At 37.1% G+C, this 17,496-nt stretch overlaps 1 protein-coding gene across 2 annotated transcripts in view; it reads right to left on the reverse strand.

The window, feature by feature from the left end:
• LOC138706261 (fatty acyl-CoA reductase wat-like) overlaps nucleotides 1-17,496 on the reverse strand; it is a 102,083-nt gene that overhangs the window by 72,200 nt on the left and 12,387 nt on the right. The window contains exon 1 of one of the 2 annotated variants that reach the window (XM_069835338.1): nucleotides 4,899-5,131. The exons of the other annotated variant lie outside the window; for it this stretch is intronic. Within the exon in view, the coding sequence (XP_069691439.1) occupies nucleotides 4,899-5,108 (210 nt within the window). The 5' untranslated portion in view covers nucleotides 5,109-5,131. Of the gene's footprint in view, nucleotides 1-4,898; nucleotides 5,132-17,496 lie in introns of those variants that run through there. 2 annotated transcript variants of the gene reach the window in all.

The raw sequence follows: 17,496 nt of genomic DNA on the forward strand, positions 1-17,496 counted from the left end.
CCATTTTCAAATATGTGTTTAAATATCCATATTATGATTGTTTTTCAATTTAACTTCTTTCTCTATAATGTACGCTAATGTGCTGTAGACAGTATAATATACACTGCATAATTAATACGTCCGAACGGACAGCTCATTTCGCGAGTAAAAACACTTATTGTTAATACTGTAGTATATTTTGATTAAAGAAAAACCTAATGAAAATTATCAAACTCAAAATCGCGATATTTCCTACTTTACGTAAATGGATGAACTACTTTCCTTCCCTCCTGTATCTAGTAGAGTGATTTGCTTGTGTTCTACGCCAGTATCATCGAACTATAGTCGTGGAAGGGGGTAGCAATCCGTGTTTCCGGTTCTCTAAAGGTATAGCCAGGTTAATATTAAAAATGTTAGTAAAAATAAAATGATGTCCCTGTATTTTTGATGACTGGATAATTAATATTAACCCAGCACACTCACATTCATACAAATTTCCAGAAGCCAGCATGCTAACCAACAGACCACGGAGGCAGTCTTTCACTCTATATGTACTGAATTTTTGGTCCAGTAAAAATACTCATCTTTACGACAAAACTCTTAAAAATACTATTATGTTTTGTGGACAAAAAGAAACTGAAATGCATAAAATTAGAGTATTTTATGTGGACGAAATAAAGTTTAAGTACCGTAATCAAGTTATACAATATTCCGACATAATATCAAGTTTTCTGTGCGTAAAGATCTAGTTTAATCTTACCTCAGTTCTCATATGCAGCATTACATCCACCTAGAGAAACTACAAATTTCAAATAGTGAAGGAATTATTCAAATCGGTTAATTAGCTTCTGAGATTACTTCATACAAACACATAAACATTATCTGTATAAGTTATTAATATTCATAAACATTTATATTATATTCCCATCATAGAATTGAAATCCGTACAAAAATAGTATCAAATGAATAATATTCTCCGTTTGTTGTGTGCAAGGCCGCCTTAAATAGACGGAGTTATTTGTTTTCATTTCATTATGGCCTATTGATCTGAGGAGGGCAGTGATAAACGTATTGTTATTTTAAAACTCTTTTATCTAGTTAAATATCGGTCCTATCAAATAATTTTGCAAAGACTGAAACTTATCGGAAATCATTTTTAAAGAAACTTTTGTTATGTAACATTTTGCATGATAATCGATAATAAGCGAGATATTTCGATTTATTTAATTCAGGCCACCTTATAATCTCCCTTTTAAATAACGCATTTTGAATGCCATATGGCCTAAAATCTAAGTTAGAACGAACTTAATTTATATTCCAAATTTCATAGAAATTCGTTCAGCCATTATCGCGTGAAAAGGTAACAAACATCCAGACAGACAGATATACAAACAAAAATTTCAAAAATGGGATTTTCGGTCTCAGGATGACTAATTATACATGTTAACACCAATTATTTTTGGAAAAGCGAAAATTACCAGAAAAATTTCGGTTAGTCTATAGATTTATTATTAAGTTAGTATATAGATTGTAAGTCTGTATGCCCAGATATGTCTCATAGTACAGACACACGTAGTGTAATTTTGTAGTCAAGAGAAATGGTTTTTATATTTTAAATATACTACAATCTCTGAATTGAACTTACTTTATGATTTTGTTTATTTTGGTACATGCTAGGGATGCATTCTTCAGGCATAATACTAATATACCTATTGAATAAATATTTAGAGCAATTCTTGTACATACACTTAAACTGACAATAAAATTGTTATTTGAGAAGGATTTATTTGAAAATATAAATAAAAACCGCTCCACTGAGTAAAACATGACTTGTGCTTGAATCCGCCACTGCACTCATCCTCTTGGACAGGCCTGTCCTATATAATAGAGTGAATTCTATTTCACCCGAAGATGTATCGAAGATGTGTGTGTGTATGTGTGTGCGTGTATATATATATATATATATATATATATATATATATATATATATATATATATATATATATACAGGGTGTTTCCGAGGTCGTGTTACAAACTTTCAAGGGTGATGGCGAAGGGCAAATGTATCAATTTGAGATAAGGAACCCTGGTCCGGAAATGACTGAGTCGAAAGTTATAAGCAAAAATAGTTGTGTAGAAATGGAATTGTAATTTGGCACCACGTGCCCTCCTTCCCTTAACCTTTGGAACAGTCGTGGAAAAATGGTATGGGCCGGATGTCTTCTACGTGGGTACTTGTACCGATACAATCTCTGAGCTTGTCTACTGTTCCCATTAGCTCATCCGTATTCAAAAATCAGGTCTGCTTATTCCGCTCTCGTGTACTCCTCCATTTCACTAGGACTGATCGACTGGACACTGCAACTTGACCACATACATTACTGCCTACAGACGTGCATATCAGGACCGACCATGTCCGTTACACATTACGCTATCTGAATTGCTTTAGTGTAGTTTCCTGTCCCCATCTCTCAGACATCGCACTGAATGGATTACTGTAAGTAGACAACGTAAACAACGTCAGATGAATACAGTATGTGTAAGATGTACAGATAAATACACATAAATAAGGTGTACAGAGGAATAAAATTATTTCATTCCTACACAAATAATTTTGCTTGTAACTTTCGACTCGGTCATTTCCGGACCAGGGTTCCTTATCTCAAATTGATACATGTGCTCTTCGCCATCATCCCTGAAAGTTTGTAACACTACCTCGGAAACACTCTGTATATAGTTATCTTTCGTCAGATGAAATGAAGGTGATAATGCCAGCGAAATGAGTCCAAGGTCCATCACCGAAAGTTACACAGCATTTGCTCTTATTGGGTTGAAGAAAAAGAAAAAAACCACAACTAGATAACTTGTCCCTACCAGCATTCGAGTCCGGGTCCTCACAGTTCAACATGCAGACTACTACATCATGCGGTGAAACCCGAAGGTACAGTAGTGGCAAAAAAAACCGGACATACCCTTGTAGCTGATTTGAGAGCCTTGTTCATTCCAGAGCACGATATAGACTGGTAACTAAGACTTTCGTGGTTCGAATCCTGCCTGGGAAGAAAACTTTTTTTGTTCCTTATTCAAATTTATTCCCAATACTTTTCGATTTCTGGTAATATTCATGTTCTGGAAATAATAAGTTAATGAAGTGGTAAAATATCGCTGCAATCGAAAAGTATTGGGAATAAATTTGAATAAGGAACAAAACAAGTTTCCTTCCCAGGCAGGATTCGAACCATGAAAGTCTTAGTTACCAGTCTATCGTGCTCTGGAGTGAACAAGGCTCTGAAATCAGCTACAAGGGACAGTCCGGTTTTTTTGGCACTATTGTACATTAGGGTTGTAAATAAAATAATGGGACTTTTCATTTCTATGCTATTACTAATGAACTAAATTAAATCTATGTGAGTATACTAATTTAAGGAAAAAACACATAATCATAACTAAACCTATTACTGAAGATCACTGAATACGTACACTGAAGTGCTACATAGGTCTATAGCCAATTATTCCACTGAAGTTCTATATACTGCACACTGATATGATCAGAGCTAGGAACTTCGTACCGATCTCGTTATTCAGGGTGCGAGCAGCCAGGAAATGGACCTGCGCAACCAACGGCCGCCTTGGAGTTCATCATATTTATGTTAAGAACCCTTATTGCATGCAACAGGGTCACAGCGGCAGTATGGAAGACGGTTGAGGAACAATATATTGTTCTACTGCAAATGTGAACGAGATTCATTCCCTGTATAAACGCAGAAAGTTTGCTAGCACTGTATGTATGTATTTATTTATTTTTTATTTTAGTTGGTTATCAACTACTAGGTTATTTAGCGTCGATGAAATTGGTGATAGCGATGATATTTGGCGAAGAGGCCGAGGATTTGCCATAGATTACCTTGCATTCACATTACGGTTGGGGAAAACCTCGGAAAAAACCCAACCAGGTAATCAGTACAAGCGGGGATCGAACCCGCGCCCGAACGCAACTTCAGACCAGCAGGAAAGCGCCTTAACCGACTGAGCCACGCCGGTGGATGTATGTATGTATGTATGTATGTATGTATGTATGTATGTATGTATGTATGTATGTATGTACGTTTCTCTCGTTGGTTTTTACTTAGTAAAAGTTTCAATATATTTACGAAATGTGTTATTTTATTATTAACCTATTGTTTTACATCATTTCTGTAAATGTTACAACCTGTGTTATATTTTACAGGTGTAAATTGTGTAAATATATATAAAGAGCAATTGTATGTAACAATTTGTATAATTTTACATGAACATAATTATGTAACTAGCTTTTCTTTTCCGGAAACAGGAAGATAACGGGAAACGAGTTTGTTTTCCTTTCCACTGTATGTTCCTATTTCTATGAGTAGCTGTAGCTGTGTTTTGATGACGTCGCACCTGGCTGGATTTATTCTGTATAGGCGATAGCGATCGGTAAGAAGTTCCTAGCTCTGGAAATGATTTTATATTTTCATTTAGGCAAATTCCGCATCCTTTCTACTAACCTATTCTAACCTTGTCTAACCTACTCAGTTATCTCCTCACTTAACATAAGCTAACTTTAACTCGCAATATTTACTGCGTTGGAGGGAAAACACAATGCAAGACAATACTACCAGACGGTACGACAAATATGTGCCGAATACGGTAAACCCAAGATGCCGTTAAATGAAAATACTAAAAGAGTACGGTACACAGTTTTACATAATCTTACGTAGGTCTACGTCACAACACAGAGAGGAAAGTTGTGTTCAGTACACACGTCGTTACATTTACAAACCAATTACGGAAATTAAGTAATTATTAATATTAATTCTGTATATTTATTCCCGTCTGTCAGTGCTCCTCAAGTTAATATTGGAGATTTATTATCGAATACGAAAGTGAAGTTTACATACCGGTTCCTCCAAAAGCTCTTTGAACCTCGTCTCCACGTCCTTGCCCTTCTTGCTTCTGATTAGCACATAAATACTGTTGAGATTTGGACACGACCGAAGCAGCTTCTCCGTCAAAACCTTGCCCATAAATCCGGTGCCCCCTGTTATGAAAATATTTGTACCCCTGTAGAACTCTTGTATCACGGAACCTCTGTTCGCCTCCGTCGCCATCGTTAAAATGCCGACTAAAGTCATTCTCTCGATCAAGTTCAATTAATAGTCGTCTACAGAATAAATTATGCAAAAAGATCTTATAAACTAAGAACAACTTATAGCAGAAAGCTGCGGTTCAAGGTTTTTACTCTTCAAATTAAGTGTGAGTTATAACCAGAGCTGGCGGTTTCGAAACCCAAACAAAAAAACAAGTTATGCGCACAAAGGGTTGTGACTACTGGTCTACGTCATGCAGCGTATTCCGAATCTCACCAGACCGGTGGACAACAATGACGTCACTCTGCAGCGAAATAGGAGCAAAACTGCTGGAAGGTTGATGGCTATCATGGCGGCTGTACAAGTTGTTGTCTGTGCTACGCTAGCAAGATTTTGCGAAATTTCCGTACTATCATCTCCTTCAAAGAAACAGAGCATAAACAATTTATTTCTTGAACCAGTGGTAGTAACTGGTCTGTTGACATGATCGCTCATAAGCCATTAACATATTTTTTTTTACTTTGTGCTCATTACAAACAATACAGCAGAACACACCGTCATGACACAACAGTGCACGATGTCATTCGTCTGCTAATTCCCGCCCTATACAAGAACCAATCAGATCACTGATTGCGGCTGATGAAGATTGCCACCACCTCTGCAAGCTGATGGAACCGGTGCGACAAAGGTGGAGCATCAGTGACGTCATTGTTGAAATTCGGAACACCGTGGCGCCATCAGATTGCTGAGCGCCGAGATTCGGAGTACGCCCACAAGCAAACATTCTGAAGGGAGCAGATAGAAATGTTAATTCTTTCCTTTCACCATGTTAATAATATCAAAAGAAGTGATTATACAAATTTTGGCCACTCGACCGCAAATACGAGGGCCGTAAGAAAATAAGTTCGCCAGGGGGCAGTTAACAGAAAGAAAACACAATCTCATTGGAAAAAATTATTGGGAGAGAGACAGCAATTGTTGAGCTATTTTTTCAACATAGTCCTACCGGTATTGAGACATTTGTCATATCATGAGATCGACAGAGAGGTGCAGACGGCTGTCAAACGTTGGTTCCGTTCACAGGCGGCTGACTTCTACGTCACAAAGATACAAAAATTGATCCCATGGCATGACAAATGTCTCAATTCCAGTGGGAGATATGTTGACAAATAGCGCAACTGATGTATCTGTTTCAATAAATCCTTTCATGCAATTGTGCTCTTTTTCTGTAAACATCCGTAGGGGAAATTACTTTCTGGACGGCCTCATAATTGCGGTCGACATTATTGAATAAGCAATTCTTTTGACATTATTAAATGGTTGAAGTTTTTATCTGCCCCATCAGAATGTTTGCATCTCAGCATAAGACAACCACAAATTACAGTGATCTTAAGGAGGCGGAGTTACATGAAGGTACCAGGAGTTCAGTCGTTCAGTGCATACAGCGGAAATAAGCTTAATATGCTCTAACGAATAAATTAATATTAAGTATAATACGTATTGTGAAGGAAATGGAAAGTAAGCAATTCAGTGCAAAGTTTGTTGTTTAGTTACAAGAGGACGAAAACGCAAATATATAGGCCCATTGTAATACTAATATTATTAATATATATGAGAAAAATAGTGTATTAATGTATACTAAGGATGCTGCAAACATGCATTGCACGTCACAAAGAAAACCGGACGGCAAGGTTGACTTTTCCGGAGAGGTGTGTAAAATTCAAGAAAATCGAAAGTAAGTAAATAAATAAATAAATAAATAAAATCCTACTGTAAGGCTTTTTCACATGTTCAACGTTTGAAATTCTATAAGTACACAAATAAGGCCTATTAGGAGCAATTATTATTTTCGATATAATTTTTACATTTTTTTTTCCAAATTATAATATTAGTTTCTTTTCAAATAACTTTGATTATAAGCATTCTATAACCGATTAAAATATAATTATACCGGCCAGTTTCTCTCGGATGTTTTTTCAATATATTGGTATTCGGCCGGGTTGGCGACTGTCAGACGTCGTGAAACGAGTCGGGCAACCAAGGCTCGGGTGAGTGGTCGACCTTCAACGACATCGCGAAATGCACTTGGCAACATTCCACCACAGTCTAGTATATACAGTCGCGAAGCTTGGGGTGATTTTTTGCATTTCTCGCGATAGTTGCTAGCCGCTTGGAGCGTTGTGTGTACTAGGAACAATAGACTGTGTCACTGCCAACGTGATCTAATACAGGCCGTAAGGCAGACCATGTGACTCGCTTAACGCGATCACGAAGGGCGACGTTTTAACCATATAAATTAATTGGAATGCATAAAAAGTAACATATATTTCTCTAAAATGTAGTGTAATTGCATTAACAAAATGTAAAACAATGGTTAGGAGACACTTCAGACATAATTCCTTGCGAGTTAAGGTGTAATATTATTTTTGGTGTGAAAATTACGTTGTTCATATATGTAATAGACCTACCTGCCTTTATTTCGATTAAATATTGCGAAATTATTGTACATTCATTTATGCACGATTCAATCATTTTCAGTTGCACCGCACGAATATTTAGATATATTGAAATTATAGGTTATTTTCACTGTCCCAGTTGCCCCTTTGTGTCAATTTTAGTGGTCTCCAATGCCCTGCCATTCATATGGAAATATTATAGATTATGTTTACTATATCTTATATTCCTAAATTCGCAATTATACATTATAATTAAGCATAATATCATGTATGATACTCCGCGCATTCAATTTGTCTGTATTTTAATACTACAATTGAGTATTGAATTATTGTATTTATCTACTACCTAAGAGACGAAGTAACAATCGTACGTATACATTAATTTCATAAGAGTGGTATGGTAAATTTTCTGTCTTTATCAAGGAAGGTAGATGTGCTATATTAAAATCACAATATAAATTCTTTTTTATTAAATTTCAAAATAGCTTCCATTCTAAACTTAAAATGTTGATGCGAAAAGATTATGTTAACATGTAAAATTCTCTTCACATTAAAATAACACAGTTTTGTAATAATTTCTGCAACATATTATGCAACAAGAAGTAAAGGGAACTTATGGACACATTACACTAAATAAAACGTAGCTACAGTATGATACGCAATAAAGTTATAATATAATGATTCACAGAGCTCCATACACTGAAATACTGTAGAAAACCCGAACATATATTACGGCCTGGTCTAGATCGAAAAAAGCATTGACTGTGCCGTATGTCGCTTTGTTGTGAAAAGTTGTGTAAACTGTGAAATGTTCGTTATCGGTTGTAATAACTGTAAATGGTTAAAATACAATAATTTGGGTAATAATATGGAACAAGGAGACGTTTGTTGGACTATAAATTCTAAGAAAAAGAGGTCAGAGTTATCCTTCCGAAAGATCCAGGAAGGTGAGTTTATAAAATATAATATATACTTTATGAAAATCGTATATAAACTTTATATATTTCGTATTTCAATAGTGGAAGGAAGGTGTTAATTTTTCAAAATAACACGATATCAAAAGTACAATACATTTTATCGTCTGCTAGGGAAAGAGTCTGTGATGAGGCGATAGTAGCGATCCTGGTGGCTAGCAACTATCTATGGATGCATATTTCAACTGTCTATGTTTGCATATTTAATAAGTATTGAGCTTCGCAACTGTATATACTAAACTGTGATTCCACCGTTCACTAGACGATTCAGTTTCTTCGACTGCATAGTGCAGTTTAGAGTCCTGCAAAACCGGTTATAAAATAAAAAACCTACCTACATAGTTTTACTGAACGCCTGGCGTTATAGGCAGTATGCGAAGTATATCTGTTTGCGTATCTGCCTCAGTATTCGGTTTAACGAGTATTCGAGTTGATTCGATCTCTCTGTGGGTGGACAGCTCTGGCGTATAAACTGAAGATCACAGTGTACCATCCAGATATTATAGTTGCGGATCATCAAGGGGAACAAACAGCATGCAGCGTGAAACTACAGACGTTGTAAAGCGTAAATTGCAGAAAAAAACTTTCGGTATCCGCAAATTACCAAGGTTGTAATTTTTGCCTACACTTGAAAACTGAATTATAATATTACAATAATGACACACTTAAAAAAAAACAGTAAACTCAACCAATAGTAAAACTAAAACAAAAAAAAAACTTTATATCTTCTGAAACATACTACAACCAATGCGTTTAGTTTGTTTACTATGACAAGTGTCTAGCAACTAATTTTCGAGCAATCGAACTCTCAGTGAGTTGTCAATCATCTGGCCACTGTAGAAAAGTCGAACCACAGCTATGACAAATACTACCTATAGCCCACTATGACATGCTTGACCTAGGGAGACAGACCTGAGTTCGTTGAAGTCTTACATCTGTATTACAAGAAGAAAAAGCAGTGTGCAACTAGCGGCGATGTTGCCAGACTGCCGAAACTTCCAACTCAATTTTCTAATAACTGTGCATTTAATCACAAAACGTAATATAGGCTTTCTATTCATTTAAGTGAACCTTATCGTCCCGTTCAATCTACAGGGTTATTTCACTTCTACCCTGTATATGAATAGCTACTGTTTTGAAGGAATGCATTTAGAGTTATAATGAAATGTATATAATTATTTAATTTTATGTTTTGTGATTAATTGTAATTCTATTTTGGATTTATTTATTTATTATATCTCATATTATGCATTATGCTTATTTCATTTTATACGTACTAAATTGGTGGAAAGATCACCAAACAACTCTAGCCTCTCTAGCAACACGTCTCCGCTAACTAGCTTCCTCGGAGCTGACGATCTAACTAAACAGACACACACTCGCTCCTTTTATTTATTAAATCACACGTTCTCGAACCTTCGATCCTCATGGCTTACAAAATCTTCGGTAACAGTCTGTTTTCAGACGTCTACTTTACGTCCGTCCCCTCTACTCTGCGCCGGGCCCGTAGCTTCCCTTGCCGCGCCGTGCTTCAGCATCCGCCGAAGCCCGAACCCCCCGCGTCTCAGTGCCTACCGAAGCTCGCCTTCCTGCGTTCTCCCTTCTGCTGAACGCGCGCTCGACTCCCGGGGTAACGAGAATCTTCCAGCACGGTTGCCACAAAATTTTTGAATTGTTTACATTATGATATTTCACATTATACATTACGTCTATTTCCTTCGATGTCACTGTGTCCATTGTTCATTTATTTGTTACTAGTCAAATTACTGCAAGTTCAAAATACAAAAATAAATATTAAAGTGTCAAGTTATTTGTATTCCTATTTGAAGCAAACATATTTTTGTAATTAAACAAAATAAATATCCTTCAATATCTTTTGTATAGCCTACTGAGAATATGTTAAAGAGTTATTGTATGATGAAATGCACCAGGTGTTATTTGGAGATCGTATTTTCTTCCTCTTTCCCATTTCTTTCTGTGTGAGATTTGTGTTATAAAGAATTCGCGATCTTACATGAACTTATGTAATATCGATTATTGGGTTATATAAATCGAACAAGATTCAGTCAATATGTGACGAGAAAGAGTTACGACGTAATCAAATGATGAAGTTATGACGTATACTGTTTAACACTGGTATAAAAAACGCCAGCTATATAGCGTTGATTGGTAAGAAAAATTTACATGGCTTGTGCACATCTTGTTCTGTGTAAAACTATATCATTGTTTAACATATCTATAAGCAGCTTTTATTAGTAAAACTCTAAAAGGTTTAAAATATAAACGATACTTATAAAGTTACTGCAAGTTCAGAATAATAAATAAAATATATTTGTTATAGTGTCGAATCAACTGTAAGAGTACTTGCAAACACTTTTTTTTCAACAAGACAACGAAAATTTCCTTCAATTGTTACTCCGGTTGTGTACTCGAAAAACGTCAGTTTCATGTAAGTGCGCCTGGTGTTCTGTCTACTTTGCAATACATCAGGCGTAACCGCTCGACAACCGAGTATCCGGTCCGATGTTCATTCTAGCCGGTTGTAGCTCCTACCGGACGAATCTAAACCGGTTGTAAGCGCTGTATTGCAGACCTCTAGTGCAGTTACTAATATGGCTCGTCCGATTCGTGAAGGTACTATCCCAGTTGCTGGCTACTGGGCCACGAACAATTACGACGATGCGGTTAACTTTATCCTACAATATTTGGAAGTGCAAAAATCAATTAAATCAGTAATTCATACCTCCGCTATATTCATTAAGGCGGATGAGGAAATCGAAATTTATATTCCTGTAATGGTGAACACTGTACTGGACATCGATGACCTCCAGGTGCAAGATTTTTCGGCGAGATATTTTGTAAATTAAAAGATCCAGATGAGTTTCTTGCTGTCGCCGGATCGGGTCTCGCATTCATCCGCATACGTCGTTGGTGGTTTACCTTGGCACCGTGTCAACCCAACAACACTCCCCAGCCGTCTGGTCACAATTAGAGATGGGAAAAGTTGTTATTTTCTCGTAACAGTTCCAACTGTTCCAGTTCCATGAAAATACTAGGTTCCAAATACCAGTTCCAAAATAACAGTACCACCATATATTATATAGCCTACGCCGAAGTTCGCTCCACAGTACCGGATCGAATCCCTCCTCCAGTGTTTTTCCCTTTGTGGCCTGACTCCATGTTGTTACCATAGGATCATTCTGTAGGATCAGAAATTAATTTTTATATTATATATTTAATATGGAAACTGTACCAAAATAAAACACACCAGGAATGAACGAAACTCCTCCAGAGTCAAGTCCCTAAATTCAGTTCTGTCATTCTGTGAAGCGTATGACAGAATTTGTTTTTGTTAAAACCCTTTAGTCAAAGTAGTTTATGCAAACATTTGGGTAAAAAAAGGCAAAAGTATAAGTCGAGGGCCATGAGAAAGTCCAGTATTGACACCACGAAACCAGTTACGTTATATTTATGCACGACGCCAGTTCAGGATTAAAAGTTGGTATTGATTTTGTCCCTGAAAATTGTTAAAAGTAGCCAGATCTAGTGACAAAGTCGCTAAATTGATAACACTGCAGCAACGGTTGTCATAATGTAGTTCCATACACGGCCGACTTGATACTAGCTTCGCTTCATCTTTGAAAGCGAAGGGATCAAGTCGGCCGTGTTCCATAACATCGAGTATATTGTAACGTGTAACAGCAAGTATTTATAACAGGTACAGTACTTTATCCATGCTACTAGTATGCACTGTAACAGTGATGGTATGGAACAGACGGTTACGTTATTTTATAGTCATGACTCATAATGTAGTTCCATAACATCGAGTATTTTTTGTAACAGCAAGTTATTTTTTGTAACAGCAAGTATTTTTTGTAACAGGAGTATTTAATGTAACAGTGGAAGAGCCACGTGCTACTAGCACGTAATGTAACAGTGGTATTTAGGAACATGTACGGACGCTAAATGATCACATACTTCCCTGTATGCCATGTGATGCAGTACAATGTCATAATGAGTCGAGATGTGAATTCGTGGAAATGAAATTTTTTCTAATGCTAAATTGAATTCGTAGATCAATTTTAAATTATTTGTAAATTGGTCACGAAATCGAAATGGATCCCAGTGGTAAATAAAATCTAACCTATTCTTCCTCTTCTGCTTAGCTGAAGGTCACAGTAGTGTTCAATTTCTAAAAAAAAAAAAAAAAAAAAAAAAAAAGCGTAAATAAAAGCTATAATCATTTCGGCCGTGCTAAAATTCATATTAATAATGTACCGTCATGAAGAATAATAATCTCATAGTAATGAAATATGAAAATTTACGTTGTACTTTTTTTAACAAAAGAACTTCAATAATAGTCATGTTTCAACAGATTTTAGTTTAATTTAGAGAATTGGTGATGAAACTAAAACTGTAAAATATTTGGAAATAAAACATAACCTATATATTTTCATCTCCCTTGATAAAATTCACAATGTAGTTACTATAATACAGGCATTATGTTATTTGATAGAATCCTATACTTAATTAACATCAGTTCCAAGATAATGTGTACATTATTTAAAGACTATCTTCGTATCTTTACTATTTATCTTTTACTTTAGTTTCCAACATTTTTTTTTTCAGTACGACGAAAGGATTCCCAATTCTGCTTTCAAACAGTGGCGCCAACTTATACGGGCTCGTGGAATCCGAGCCCACCCAATAATTTATCGTGTTGTGAGATTTATTTAACTTAAGGCTCGTCAAATGTTTGAGCCCATCCACTGTTTTTCAAAAGTTGGCGTCACTGCTTTCAATAGTACCAAACATGTTCCGTTCTGTGGAACAGGCGTTGTCATAATGTAGTTCCAAAGTGAAACGAGTAGTTTATTTGTAACCGCAAGTATTTCGTACTAGCTCAGAGCAACACTGTTATTTTGGAACATAGTGTTCCAAGGTGCTGTTACTTTTTGGAACAGTTCCAAACAAGGAACGGTTCCAAAATAACTGTTACGTTATTTTTACCCACCTCTAGTCGCAATATTATATCTACGGACCACGATATAACTACTGCACACACCGACGACGTGGATGGCGCTCATCGGGATGTCGTCGTGACCACGACGTCCGACACCCTCATCGGTTGCATCGCTCTCGGGCGGTCCGGACGTGGTTGAGGAATAGCGCGACAGCGCGGCGATGGAACGCGAGGGGACGCGGGTGCACATATCTGAGCTGGCGGCGTGGCATTCAGCAGCTGCACGATTTAACATCAGGGTATTCAATGAGAGAGGTAATGTTCTATACCAACACCGCATATGTCCTAAAATGTCAGAGTACATAAATTTATTTTATGCTCGACCATGCCGAAATGTAGTAATTATACACCTGGTAGCAGTCCTTTAATGCATGTCATTAAAGTACACCTACTCATTAAAGTACAGGTGTTTTCAGCCAATGACAACTCAGCTTACAGGTGTTCAGCCAATGACAAGTCAGCTTTGTACCGTTATAAAACCGCAAGTATCGATTATTCTCGGATATGCAATCGAAAGAGAATAAGCGAAAAGTCACGGAGGCTGGAAATCCAATACTGTCGCAGAAGGTTATGTTCTGTTACTATAATAATTAGCGTTAATTGTAAATAATATTCAAATAAATTCAATTTGTCTTCTCCTTTTTCAATGTCGAATTCAATAATCAAGGTTATACCAAGTTTAACGGGACTACATCAAGGTCAATGACATTATTGTTCCTCGGAAAAAATCAATATTTTCGCGTCTGCGCACATCTCACAATTCACGACCTAGAACAAGGTCACTTCCGATCTTGTCAGATACAAATAAAATGTATACATCTGAATAATTTCACGTTACAAATATGGTCGAGCATAAAAAGTCGTATGAAACTCGCCTATAATGGTAATTAAGAAGCTCGTATGAAAATTATGAAACTCGCTTGCGCTCGTTTCATAAACTTCCATACTCGCTTCTTAATTACTATCATTATAGGCTCGTTGCATAATGTACAATTACACTTCTACGAGAGAATGTAAAATAATAATTAAGTTGGATGCCTTTTTGAACGACAGATCACGCACCATACGTCACTTCTGTGATACATGTCTTAAATACCACACCCCCCGCAAAATGTGACGTCGAAGTGAATACTCTTGCACCTGACGCGGATAATACTGTACGAGCGAAGGACAAACCGAATTGTAGACATGGACTCGTATGTTACGCGGACTTGGAGGCGTATATCCACAGAACCGAACTACACATTCCCTCCGGTTATTGTTGGGTAGCTATTTTTAAAGACAAAGTAACAAAAAGTGGGAACGTGCGTACAGAACAACCACAGTTTAGTATATACAGTTGCGAAGCTCAATACTTACTAAATATGCAAACATAGACAGTTGAAATGTACATCCAAAGATAGTTACTAGCCACCAGGATCGCTACTATCGCCTTATCACAGACTCTTTCCCTAGCAGACGATAAAATGTATTGTACTTTTGATATCGTGTTCTTTTGAAAAATTAACACCTTCCTTCCACTATTGCAATACTAAATACATAAGGTTTATGTATTCATAAAGTATATATTGTAAATTTTTATACTGAACAACAATCTAAATTTTATTATCTCAATAATAATTATCACTCTCTACAATTTAATTTCACTCCTGTCAACAATGGGATTTGCTCTGCGCACAGCAACACAGCGTTCGTTATTGCACTCCACAAACGACAATGACAATTTACTTGGGCTATTACGAACAACAATGAACTGTTAATCTTAACTAATATTCACAAAGCACTATTTACAACACAGAACTGTCAGTTCTCAGTTCACAGCGCGTTTGTCTTGGTTAGTTCTTCTAGCTCAGTCACTCGCGTTCACAGAATCTCGAACCCCAGACCTTCAGAGACGATTCGCTGAACTTCGAACTCAGGTCCCCCAACTGCGGTCACTGCACTCGAACTCCGGGCTTCAGGCTCCACAGTTACGGACACAACTCAAGTCGCTCTCTGGTCTCGAAGCTGGCTTCACTGCTACACAAGACTAACTCGCTTACTGTCCAAATCTGCCTGTAACAACACTGGCTTACTGACTAACTGACTTTCACTTGCGTCTCTTCTTTTATAACCCAAACCATAGTTTCTGGAGAGTTCGCGATCTCGCGAAGAATCCACAGACGCCCAGACTTCACTGGATTTCTCCGCTCAGTCACCAGCTGCTACTTCCCCTCTCTCCCGCGGCCCAGAATGCCGCCGTTTCTCCTCTCCTCTCCATGCCGCGCGCCGCCCCCCCCCAGTGCTCCGTGGAGCCCGTGTCGACTCCCGCGCGACTCTTGCGGGACGCGTGTTCGAGTCTCGAGGTGGCTGTCACAATATTATATGTTATAAACTCACCTTCTGGGTTTTCTATTTCAGTGTACGGAGCTCAGTGAATTATTATATTATAACTTTATTGCGTATCATAGCTAAGTTTTATTTTAGTATAATGTGTCCAAAAGTTCCCTTTACTTCTTGTAGCATAATAGCCTATGTTGCAGAAATAATTACAAAACTGTGTTATTTTAATGTGAAGAGAATTTTACGTGTTAACATAATCTTTTCGCATCAACATTTTAAGTTTAGAGTGGAAACTATTTTGAGGTTTAATAAAAAAGAATTTATATTGTGATTTTAATATAGCACATCTACCTTCCTTGATAAAGACAGAAAATTTATCATACCACTCTTATGAAATTAACGTACCGTACGTACGATTGTTACTTCGTCTCTTAGGTAGTAGATAAATACAATAATTCAATACTCAATTGTAGTATTAAAATACAGACAAATTGAATGCGCGGAGTATCATACATGGCATTATACTTAATTATAATGTATAATTGCGAATTTAGGAATATGAGATATAGTAAACATAACCTATAATATTTCCATATGAATGGCAGGGCATTGGAGACCATTAAAATTAGACAGAAAAGGGCAACTGGGACAGTAAACATAACCTATAATTTCAACATATCTAAATATCTGTGCGGTGCAACTGAAAATGATTGAATCGTGCATAAATGAATGTACAAGAATTTCGCAATATTTAATCGAAATAAAGGCAGGTATTACACATACGAACAACGTAATTTTCACGCCAAAAATAATATTTCATCTTAACTCGCAAGTGATTTATGTCTGAAGTGTCTCATAATCATTGTTTTCAATTTTATTAATGCAATTACACTACATTTTAGAGAAATATATGTTACTCTTTATGCATTCCAACTACTTTATATGGTTGAAACGCCGCACTTCGTGATGAGGTTAAGCGAGTTACATGGTCTGCTTTACGGCCTGCATTAGATCTATTGTTCCTAGTACTCACAGCGCCCCAAGCGGCTAGCAACTATCGCGAGAAATGCAAAAAATCACCCCAAGCTTCGCAACAGTATATACTAAACTGTGGTACAACGATGTGGCGGAACAATTTGTACAAGAGATAGTAACCTACATCTACGATTGGTCCAGTGCGTTCGATGTTCGAACTCCGGATTGTCGTATATGTGGGGAACACATATCTCCTCACGAGGAGCGTGTTGACGGTCGTAGAAATTATATCCACTGATCACCGGTCTCCTACCACTTATGGTGTTGGATGACTCAGGAAAATACGTGTCCGATACATTTCCAAAATTTTAGGGGTTATGACAGTCATCTAATCTTACGGAGTATAATTAAAAAGATTCGGAACTAACGTAAAAATCACAGCAAAAAATTTCGAATATTTCGACGTAGTAAATATTAAGGACCTGCGGTACCGGGTTCCATTCCTGGACACGTATAACTATTTGTCGGCACCGTTGGCTAAACTGACGTCACCTGTGACCCGTTTTCAATACGCGCGTGCCGACACGACCGTAAGGCTCCCTTCCCGTATGAGGGGTTCGATTGTGTCGACAAATTGAATGCGCCACTTCCACAGGAAG

The sequence above is a fragment of the Periplaneta americana genome, chromosome 9 (assembly GCF_040183065.1).
Source record: "Periplaneta americana isolate PAMFEO1 chromosome 9, P.americana_PAMFEO1_priV1, whole genome shotgun sequence".
NCBI classification, from domain to species: Eukaryota; Metazoa; Arthropoda; class Insecta; order Blattodea; family Blattidae; genus Periplaneta; species Periplaneta americana.